We start from the raw sequence: 12,493 nt of genomic DNA on the forward strand, positions 1-12,493 counted from the left end.
CAATCTACAGGTGGACTTAAACCTGTCACTCAAGCATTTTTCGTTTTGCTATATTTCAACTGTTGGGCCTGTCTTCTCCTGCCCCAAGCTTAAGGATGTCACATCATTTATGCAAACTACATCATTGCCACATCACTCGCCAGATCAAATTTCATCAGAAACCATTTAGTTGTTCAGGACTAGTAGCGTTTTAAAAAGACTTTCCCCTTAATTTGGACAGGTGAGCTAGAAAATTGTTAAAAACAAAACCATTAATAAACGAACATAAATGTTTGTTTAAAAAGGGCAACGACTCTGTAAGTTACTGTTGAATAAATTCCATTTTCGAACTTGTCCGAGATCTTGTTAATATATGGCTACATAAAAATTTCCTCTTACTTGATATTTTACTTCTGATCAGTTAACGTGTTCACAGCGCCAAATCATAATATCATTGTTACCTTCTTTTTTAAATGAGTTATAAAATGGTTGTATCTCTTGTTCTTCGTGTTAAATTGTGTGAGAAAGTCATGTTGTTTGTATCTACTGTACATGTTCTGAGCTAGTTATAAAAGTTCTGGGAAAGTCATGTTGTTTGTATCTACTGTACATGTTCTGAGCTAGTTATAAAAGTCCTGAGAAATAGTTATAAAAGTTCTGGGAAAGTCATGTTGTTTGTATCTACTGTACATGTTCTGAGCTAGTTATAAAAGTTCTGGGAAAGTCATGTTGTTTGTATCTACTGTACATGTTCTGAGCTAGTTATAAAAGTTTTCCTTCTGTTGGATATACATTCTGTATTGAAAAATACCCAAATATATTTACATCATATATCGGGTAACTTTCTGTCATTTTGGTGTACATGTACATATATGCACTAAAACATGTTGAGGTAATCTTGAATTAAATAAACCAATTAATTCATATTGAATGATTAATCCCTGTACGAAGCAAGACAAAACAGTTCTTCATGAAAAATGATTTAATGTCTTGATGAATGCTGAATCTCATAGAGAAAGATACAATCACGCAGAATAACTGTACCGAACTCTCCTGGCCATACCTGGCCAACTTTTACACATAATAATGTCATTTGTTTCCATCATCAAATTTTACATAAACATAATGATACATACATTGTACACCTGTACCCAGATAATTACACTCCAAAATAAAATACAAAATACTTGAAACACAAAAATATGATTCCAAAAAATTTAAGCAATCAATGCACATGTAGCAATTATTTTTGGCAGTTTTCCTTTGAAATGACACAGAAAAGTGTTAAATATATTTATCGTAAAGCTGTATTTGAAAAAGACAACTGAAAATAATGTTAACATTTTTTTATCACTCAAAATTTATTTGAAATGAGCACTGAGAATGAAAATATGGAAGTCTATGATTAATTCTTAAATCATCAGTGAAAAAAATATATATCTGCAATATACACAAACACACAAATTACAAAGGAATGTATAGAAATGTAATAGACAATTGTAACGATTGTAAAACATCATATCTTGGTTTTTCACTCACAGTGATGATGATGGCTAATTTCGGACCATTTAGAGATAGACATACATGGAGGTGACATGGCAACAAGGTTTGAAAAGTATTTAAAATCACAACATAAAATGGCTTCAGCTCTTCTGTTTTGATAAATTTGGCAAATCTGTCAGTATTAACTATCATATTATAAATGTTCAATTCTAATATCAAAATGTGAAGAATTCATTTTGATAATAATTCATCTTCGACATGAATCATGACAAGTAATATGTCATAACACTCCTATAAATGATCTAACAGTTATGGTCCCCAAGTTATAGGAAGAGCACAATATGTAAACAACATCAAAAACAACAAAATTATATACAATGAATTTTTTGGTGGTTAGAGATCAGACAAAGTGTCAAATATTTTAACAAAACGTAAAATGAATAAAGATCCATATCAATCGATCAATACAGATCAATTACACCATCAGCCAGTTATAAAAATGCACAATCAACAACACATATAGTCTTGAATATAGATTTACTGTATGAAAAGTTATTATATAGGTAAATGCTGATTTAATCACCAAAGATCTATTAACTATTATCAGATATTCTATATTTTACCGTTTTATATCCATATCGCCATTTTAATACAGTAATATCTAGTCCCCCACACCTAACCTACAGATCTATTACCGGAATGTTACACAGGAATGTTAAACTTTGATATCACAGGAGAAATAGTCATTACCAACACATCAGTGTCCACAATAGACAAGTCATCACCATCATCTTAATCCATTAATGTGAAAAATCTTACAGAGTTTTTTTTTCACTTCAAAAAGTCTGTAGCAACACCATATTGATAAATCATATCAACAGTATTATAAAGCTTTAAACTGGACAAAACCTTACATGGATGGTTGTGGAATCGGACAAACTGTAAGACTGCCTGTCACAAAGTAAGATGCCACAGAAATGTACAACTCCTCAGCTAAATTCATGTTTGTTTACCATTTCTAGACATTGATATCAGAGACTTAATGATCAACGTTAGTGGAACTTCTCTCCGATATGTAGTGGTTTACAGTTAATACACAATAAAGTATCTCCATGTACAAGTGTATGTTATGGTAGCTACTGGAGTATACAGTTCCATATAATCTTTAAGGCACTTATCACTCGTATGATAAACTTGGAAGCCATTACCAATGGGACTATCGGGACAAACGTCCTCGACACGATATCACATGGATGGAATGTATAGGCTCAAAATATTGCACTGGATTTCATAGCAACCATATATTGGGTATCACAGGGAACCGTCGGTAAGAGAATCTGATGTAGAGAACTTCACCACTCGGCCCACATGTGACTACTCAGTATTTAAATATAGATCTGCTGGTTTCAGTAGACCCTCATTCTGTCAGTAGTTTGGCTGTTGCTGCACTAGGTTCATTCACCTCAACTTCAAATTCGTCTGTGTCCTTCTCTCCATGGTGGACTTGGGAGTACCCTGAGGAGTAAAACTTACGCCCGTAGTCCACCGTCTCATCCCAGCGTCTGTACTTCCTCGCCTTCCTTTTCTGCTTCTGTAGAATCACTATGGTTATAATAACAACAAGCACCAAGACACCTCCTCCAATGCCAAGGGCCAGGCGTACATTGGTGGACTCCAGCATGCTGCGGGCACGCTCCGATATGCTGGTGTCAGGAGAGTTTGTGTCCCCTGAGCTTATGTGTGGCCCATCCTGTGGGGAATTGACTACCTGATGAGAGGCTGTGTCGGTGTTTATCACAGATTCATCCTTCACTTTATCCTCAATCTTCTTGGCCTTATCTGTCTCCAGCTCAGCCTTGTGGAATGGACCGTGAAAGTTCTGTGTGATCCAGATAGAGTCCAACACATGACTGTCCTTCACCGACACCTGCTCCCAATACAGGTGGCTGGCATTTTTCACTTTCAGTCGACCAAAACTATTAAAGGCTATGGTGTCCATCCTGAAGGCTGACCAGTCCGCTGTAGAAAGTGTAAAACAATAAGTCACTCAAGACAAAAATATCTCGGGGGGGGGGGGGGGGGGGGGGGGAAAAATAACTGATTTAAGAACAATCATTTAAATTATAGATCATGTTGATATTTCTAGGCATTATATCTGGAAATTTCTACATTTTGTTTCAAGTATTGCACACAATTTTGATTACATATTGATGAAACTTAAAGTTTGTAATCCACTTACTTAGTATGTGTACCCAGCTCCTAAATATACATTGATATAAGGGTATAATATAAAGGAAATAACTCCTTATGACTGGTTGTTTTGTAACCGAAACTGTTGACCTTGAAATAAAGGTCACAGTGACTAGATTATAGTACACCACACTATATATATGGGTGCATGCAAATTTTTCAAGTTTCTTGAAAATATCTTGAATTTTCTCACACTATGCTCTAGACAAGTTAGGGTTGAATTGAAAATATTATTTTGAACTCAATTCACGTTTGACCTTAAGATATTAATTACAGTACACTACACAGAGTCTGTGGGTAATGCATTTATGTTTCAAGAGGATATATTTAACTGTCAAAAGATTACGCCCTGAAAAATATAAGAATGTAATAACTACGTACAGGAAGAGCCAGTACCTAAACAATGTCTACCTTTTTAAAGGGGAAGTCAAAACATTTAAACCGTTTATGGACAGGTGACACGAAAGATTTTTAGGATTGGTCAGTGGATACGTATAATCTCAAGTGACCTAACAAGAGGCTTAATGGGACTGTATCACTCACCTGCTACTAACGTAAGTTTAAAGCTGATCGATGTACATGTATCTGGTTGCCAAACTCGATACCTTTTCATTTCATTATGAGAGTAGATTATGTGTATTTATTATGGCAGACTTTGTAGCCTTCAACCCAGCATATTTCTGGCACATATCATGAACTCGGCTCTCCTGTTTATTTAGATAAAAAGATATTTTAAATTACCACATATGAAGCTTATCACCTTGAAAGTAAGGAAATGGTCATTTATTTGATTAAACTTGGTAGTCCGACAGATATACGTACAGAATGTCTTGTTCTCCTGGTCAACCCCGTGTTTGGAGCCTGCAGCACCTGTGATGAGTTGAACAGGAGCCTGTGGGTTGGTATAGTTCTTAGCCAGAACCACCCCTTTGTACTGGGGCCAGAGACGTTCGTAAGAGTGTTCATGGGCCTGGAGTACCACATCCACGCCGTAGTCAAAGAACAGGTCCTCTAGACTGTAAACACATCAGGCAACATATAAACACAATGGACTTTCTGTAACATATAAACATAATGGACTTTCTGTAACAGACCCAACACATCTTACCCGACTCTGTGGGAGACACAGACATTTCTTTTACTCTGGACAGATGGATCCATATGTTTAACAGTGTGAATTATATAAACCTTTATCCCATTGAAGGCAAGGCTTGAGGACAAGACGGGGGATCTCAACCAGAGAGAAAGATTCTAAGCTGACCAAAAAAAGGCTTTTACTGAGTGCTTTAACGTAACATTTTAAGAATGTGACCCCAAGGACTGAGCTCCCCTAGTAAATTATATTTTTGGCCCTTTTATATATCATGTACCATTTTTGACTTGATGTGATTGAATTGTCAACATGATATGATTGTATTTGTCCAGATGCAATAGAAATGTACAATATTTATAAATGACTTGTACATTTTGTATATATACCCCTCACAGTTTCCTCACCCTTACATACCCTTCCTTACTGTCTAGCCTCCTCTGACCTTTAGGTACACCCTCACAGTCTCCTCACCCTTACATACCCTTCTTTACTTTCTAGCCTCCTCTGACTTGTAGGTACACCCTCACAGTCTCCTCACCCTTACATACCCTTCCTTACTTTCTAGCCTCCTCTGACTTGTAGGTACACCCTCACAGTCTCCTCACCCTTACATACCCTTCCTTACTGTCTAGCCTCCTCTGACTTTTAGGTACACCCTCACAGTCTCCTCGCCCTTACATACCCTTCCTTACTTTCTAGCCTCCTCTGACTTGTAGGTACACCCTCACAGTCTCCTCACCCTTACATACCCTTCCTTACTTTCTAGCCTCCTCTGACTTGTAGGTACACCCTCACAGTCTCCTCACCCTTACATACCCTTCCTTACTTTCTAGCCTCCTCTGACTTGTAGGTACACCCTCACAGTCTCCTCACCCTTACATACCCTTCCTTACTTTCTAGCCTCCTCTGACTTGTAGGTACACCCTCACAGTCTCCTCACCCTTACATACCCTTCCTTACTTTCTAGCCTCCTCTGACTTTTAGGTACACCCTCACAGTCTCCTCAGCCTTACATACCCTTCCTTACTTTCTAGCCTCCTCTGACTTATAGGTACACCCTCACAGTCTCCTCACCCTTACATACCCTTCTTTACTTTCTAGCCTCCTCTGACTTATAGGTACACCCTCACAGTCTCCTCACCCTTACATACCCTTCCTTACTTTCTAGCCTCCTCTGACTTATAGGTACACCCTCACAGTCTCCTCACCCTTACATACCCTTCCTTACTTTCTAGCCTCCTCTGACTTGTAGGTACACCCTGACAGCCTCCTCACCCTTACATACCCTTCCTTACTTTCTAGCCTCCTCTGACTTGTAGGTACACCCTCACAGTTTCCTCATCCTTACATACCCTTCCTTACTTTCTAGCCTCCTCTGACTTATAGGTATACCCCTGACAGTCTCCTCACCCTTACATACCCTTCTTTACTTTCTAGCCTCCTCTGACTTATAGGTATACCCCTGACAGCCTCCTCAACCTTACATACCCTTCCCTGACTTTAGATGCTCCCTTGGTACAATCATCTTCATCCGTGTTGGAACAGTACATGGGTCGATGACCATAGGCGATCACCCATGGGCAGTTACGACGGTTGTCATTAGCTTGCTTTAGGTCAGCCATCAGCCAGTTTCTCTGGGCGTCCACATGAACACCTTGCTGGGTGAAGAACACCTCGGAGGAGTAACTGGAAATTAAAGCATACCTAGTAATAATGGTAAACTGGAGATTGAAAACTCAGAAATATACTGATTACTGAAATAATGTAAACAATACCTGCAGTGGTCAACAACACTAAGTATATATATTCCAATCTTCACTGACAAAGTGTACCTATATGAACATGACTCATCTGACAAAGTATACCTGTGTACATGACTCACCTGACAAAGTGTACATGACTCACCTGACGAAGTATACCTATATGTACATGACTCGCCTGACAAAGTGTACCTATGTACATGACTCACCTGACAAAGTATACCTGTGTACATGACTCACCTAACAAAGTGTACCTGTGTACATGACTTACCTGACAAAGTGTACATGACTCACCTGACGAAGTAAACCTATATGTACATGACTCGCCTGACAAAGTGTACCTGTGTACATGACTCACCTGACAAAGTGTACCTGTGTACATGACTTACCTGACAAAGTGTACATGACTCACCTGACGAAGTATACCTATATGTACATGACTCGCCTGACAAAGTGTACCTGTGTACATGACTCACCTGACAAAGTGTACCTGTGTACATGACTTACCTGACAAAGTGTACATGACTCACCTGACGAAGTATACCTATATGTACATGACTCGCCTGACAAAGTGTACCTGTGTACATGACTCACCTGACAAAGTGTACCTATGTACATGACTCACCTGACAAAGTGTACCTATATGTACATTACTCACCTGACAAAGTTTACCTATGTACATGACTCACCTGACAAAGTATACCTGTGTACATGACTCACCTGACAAAGTGTACCTGTGTACATGACTTACCTGACAAAGTGTACATGACTCACCTGACGAAGTATACCTATATGTACATGACTCGCCTGACAAAGTGTACCTGTGTACATGACTCACCTGACAAAGTGTACCTGTGTACATGACTTACCTGACAAAGTATACGTATATGTACATGACTCACCTGACAAAGTGTACCTGTGTACATGACTCACCTGACAAAGTGTACCTGTGTACATGACTCATCTGACAAAGTGTACCTGTGTACATGACTTACCTGACAAAGTTTACCTATGTACATGACTTACCTGACAAAGTGTACCTGCCCAATGTCCAGGCTGTACCACATCTTATCTATAGGGATTGGCCAGTCAGTGTTTGGCATAGAGAACCGGTACCTGTAATGGCTGAAGGTGTCTCCATCTATCTCTGTAATAAAATACAGAGACTAGAAAAGTCTTACAAATACAGAGACTAGAAAAGTCTTACAAATACAGAGACTAGAAAAGTCTTACAAATACAGAGACTAGAAAAGTCTTACAAGTACAGAGACTAGAAAGGTCTTACAAATACACAGACTAGAAAAGTCTTACAAATACAGAGACTAGAAAGGTCTTACAAATACACAGACTAGAAAAGTCTTACAAATACAGAGACTAGAAAGGTCTTACAAATACAGAGACTAGAAAGGTCTTACAAATACAGAGACTAGAAAGGTCTTACAAATACAGAGACTAGAAAAGGTCTTACAAATACAGAAACTAGAAAGGTCTTACAAATACAGAGACTAGAAAAGTCTTACAAATATAGAGACTAGAAAAGTCTTACAAATACACAAACTAGAAAAGTCTTACAAATACAGAGACTAGAAAAGTCTTACAAATACAGAGACTAGAAAAGTCTTACAAATACAGAGACTAGAAAAGTCTTACAAATACAGTGACTAGAAAAGTCTTACAAATACAGAAACTAGAAAGGTCTTACAAATACAGAGACTAGAAAAGTCTTACAAATACACAGACTAGAAAAGTCTTACAAATACACAGACTAGAAAAGTCTTACAAATACACAGACTAGAAAAGTCTTACAAATACACAGACTAGAAAGGTCTTACAATTTTGATAAAGTAAATTAAATACAGAGACTAGAAAAGGTCTTGCAATTTTGGTAAAGTAAATTAAATACAGGGACTAGAAAGGTCTTACAAATACAGAGACTAGAAAAGGTCTTTAGGATATGAATGCCCCAACTTCAAATTACAATCTTGGTAAAGTAAATTAAGACCTTTGAAATTTCAGTCAAATGAACTGTTTTTGGCCCCACCCATCAGCCCCTGGGGTCAGTCAGTCCAACATGTGAATACCATTTGAATTGCCATTATATACTGATAATTCTAATGAAATTAATTCCAATAGAAATTAAACAAATTATAGTCAAAAATGTGATTTCTCTATATAAACTACCGGGTATATTAAAGTTTACTCCCTCCCCCAAAGTAAATTTGTGAGACTCTAGAGTCATGAAATTCACAAATTATGGTAAAGCACCTTGAGACGATTCTATCTATGAAAGGAATTTGATTCTATTCTACATATCTGGGTCAAGGCCATGGAAGGTTTCTGCAAAATTTCATTAAAATTGGTTTAGGGGTCTCTGAGAGGAAGTCAACCCGGACAAAAGGAGATTAACATGATCACTTTAGACTAAGTCTTAGGTAACCTAAAACAAAATAATAAAATGGCAGGGGGGGGGGGGGGGGGGGGGGCATAAAAACCATGGTTTTCTGAGTTAATAATAGAAGTAGTGAATTAATAAGTTAAATATTGTTACCATGGTTTCCTGGTGAAGTCATGTAGGGTACTCTGGCCGCTATGTCCTCTACAATCCTCATAAACTGATCTCCGACCTGTATAACCAACAATTCTGATCATCACAGACAGGTGTCTACAGTCAACCATCAAAGTCATATCTTATTCAAATCACATATTCATTTTACATGTTCACAGCAAACTTGTAACACATGTATACGTCATCAACTCTAATATTATGAAATTTTAATGTCAACTTATAGTAAAAACCAGGTGAATGAACCATGATTTGTAGTGACTTTAATCATTGAGAACCAGAGTGAAGCCTTACCTGTGTGTTCTATATCTTAAAACACAGTTCCCATTCTGTACATGTACCATTTAAAACATTATAAAGTGAGCCATCAAAGTTTATTATACCACTCATTGGAAACGGAACAAAGCATCATTGACAACCTAACATTACTGTAAACCAACAGATACGCAGGGTAGTCCAGACAGTTCTACATAGGTATGGTTAGAATATGTCTATATTACTTTGTAATACTGATCAGAATCTTACATTCAATATAAAGAAAAATGGAGTTTGAAATGACTAGAACTGTAAGCCAATAGCTAAGTATTACTCGACTACCATCATTTATGGCCATGGAAGCCATATGATGGCTATTGTTTTAGAAAATAGTACCACTGTATTTGCTATCCCTTAAAACCTTTACACATTTTTAGCTTCATCAGATAATATCTCAATTTTGACCAATCAGAAACCTCAAAATGTTTTCATAGTAATGGTTCTGGAAACAATGTGACGTGTCAAAGTACAGTCAATAAGTTACACCACTTGACTGTGCAAGTTTGAATAAAATTGATCAAAGGTCAGATGAGCTGCTGGTCATTACACAAAAACTTGAGTGTGTACAGTGTACATGGCAACCAAATGTTCAGGAAAAAACAAAAAAGAAACTGCATGCTTATCTTCAAGGTACATAGTTATGATCCCTAACATTCCAGTGTAGTTTCAATGAAATTGGTCCACATGTTTAAGAGGTTTTGTCTTGTCAATGTTTCATCAGAGGGTTTCTTTTGGTTACCATGGCAACCAAATAACATGTGCTTTTTTTTGGAAAATAGTAACTCTAAAGCATACCAATTTTCAGCTTAATCAGACAATATCTCAATTTTGACCAATCAGAGGCCTCCATTTTATTTTCATACTTAATGGTTTTGTAAAACTGTGATGATCTTTACACAACTGGAGGTAATTCCAGTTCTTGAGTGTGACCACTCCCAACTTCATTTGTTGGGGGTCATAACAAAATGTTGGCAACAATAAAATATCATCTGAGAACTGATTTCTTGAATATTTATCCAAGACTTAGGAATTAGAAGTGTTTATCTTGGTCCCCATCCATACTTTTATTTATAAGTCAAAACAAAATTCCATCTCAACAACTCACCTGGTTTTTATAAGCTATTCTCAAGTGATACTATTTTTGTGTCTGTTTATCAGTCTTGAAAGCTTGTATCACATTTCATTTAAATCTGACTATTACTGGATTCCAAGGATATACTTCAATAGAAATTTAAGTTGATATAAAATCACCTGGACAAGAAGAGAACCCTGTCTAATACCCATGCAATCTTCCCCGTGTGGGAATAATGACTCTCAGCTTCCTTGGGAAATGTTTTTTGTAAGAGTTGGACAGAAACCATAATACCTACAGCCAGCACCCACATACAGTGTAACCTGTCTAAATTGACTTTTGTCTAATCAGGATCCCTGTCTATATCGGGTGAGCTATTTGGTACCAGTATAACAACTAGCCCAAGTTTCCTGTGGCCCTGACACCAGACTCTCGGGCTATATAATAAGGTGAAGGTTCTGATGACTGTGATTCAAAATTTTCATACCAAAATAATTCATTATACATATTCTAAATATACTGTTTAGTTGCTACAAATAAATCATGATTTCATATTTTATATGCTAGACCCTTATAAACTGGATTCCTGTATAAACTGGCCAGAATTGTTTGTCCCAGTTGGATTAGACAGGTTATACTGAACACTAGAAACCATCACCAATGTACAGGTCAGCACTGTCAGAGGATACGGCTGTCACAGGTCAGGTCTGTCAGAGGATACGGCTGTCACAGGTCAGCACTGTCAGAGGATACGGCTGTCACAGGTCAGCACTGTCAGAGTATGAGAGGATACGGCTGTCACAGGTCAGCACTGTCAGAGGATACGGCTGTCACAGGTCAGCACTGTCAGAGGACATGGCTGCCACACCTGTAAATATAACCACTCACCTTGGGGAAGCATGTTATGTTGGAGGCCTCCGACTGTGTAGTAGTTAGGGCAAAGCAAATTATTAGTATAGTGTTAGTTTTAAAAAAAAGTATCTCTAGACATTCAGAACAGCGCAAAAATGGAACAATAAAGAAAATCCATTGTTCCCTACCATAAAACAGAATAATGAGGACAATCCATCGTTATCTCCTATTGTATACATGTATGAAAATATTAAGTAGTATATCATAGCTACATGTATCACTGATGGGAACTTTTTATCACAGCTATGACTGATGTAAACATTTTATCACAGCTATGACTGATGTAAACATTTTATCACAGCTATGACTGATGTAAACATTTTATCACAGCTATGACTGATGTAAACATTTTATCACAGCTATGCGTGTAAACATTTTTCCAGCTATGATGGTGGTAAACATTTTATCCCCTAATGACTGATGTAAACATTTTATCACAGCTATGACTGATTAAACATTTTATCACAGCTATGACTGATTTAAAGCTTTTTCCTCAGCTATTACTGTGTAACATTTTATCCACGCTGATTACTGATGTAAACATTTTATCCCAGCCTATGACTGATGTAACATTTTAATCACAGCTAGGACTGATGTAACATTTGATCACAGCTATGACTGATGTAACATTTTATCACATCGTGACTGATGTAAACATTTTTTATCACGCTATCTGACAGAAACCTTTTAAATCACAGCTATGACTGATGTAAACATTTTCATTCACAGCTATGACTGATGTAAACATTTTATCACAGCTATGACTGATGTAAACATTTTATCACAGCTATGACTGATGTAAACATTTTATCACAGCTATGACTGATGTAAACATTTTATCACAGCTATGACTGATGTAAACATTTTATCACAGCTATGACTGATGTAAACATTTTATCACAGCTATGACTGATGTAAACATTTTATCACAGCTATGACTGACGGAAACTTTTTATCACAGCTATGACTGACATTTTATCACAGCTATGACTGATGTAAACATTTTATCACAGCTATGACTGATGTAAACATTTTATCACAGCTAT

At 37.2% G+C, this 12,493-nt stretch overlaps 1 protein-coding gene across 2 annotated transcripts in view; it reads right to left on the bottom strand.

Annotated features, from left to right (window-relative positions):
* Positions 1–946: 946 nt before the first annotated feature.
* Positions 947–12,493, bottom strand: part of LOC117337271 (acid phosphatase type 7-like) — a 31,085-nt gene continuing 19,538 nt past the window's right edge. The window contains exons 5-10 of one of the 2 annotated variants that reach the window (XM_033898165.1): positions 11,424–11,456; positions 9,134–9,209; positions 7,612–7,732; positions 6,314–6,511; positions 4,555–4,748; positions 947–3,501 (exon numbers count right to left, since the gene is read on the bottom strand). In XM_033898165.1, the coding sequence (XP_033754056.1) occupies positions 2,900–3,501; positions 4,555–4,748; positions 6,314–6,511; positions 7,612–7,732; positions 9,134–9,209; positions 11,424–11,456 (1,224 nt within the window). In that variant the 3' untranslated portion in view covers positions 947–2,899. The remainder of the gene's footprint in view (positions 3,502–4,554; positions 4,749–6,313; positions 6,512–7,611; positions 7,733–9,133; positions 9,210–11,423; positions 11,457–12,493) is intronic. The other variant, XM_033898166.1, reaches the window with a different exon arrangement.

The sequence above is a fragment of the Pecten maximus genome, chromosome 11 (genome assembly GCF_902652985.1).
Source record: "Pecten maximus chromosome 11, xPecMax1.1, whole genome shotgun sequence".
Classification (NCBI taxonomy): Eukaryota; Metazoa; Mollusca; class Bivalvia; order Pectinida; family Pectinidae; genus Pecten; species Pecten maximus.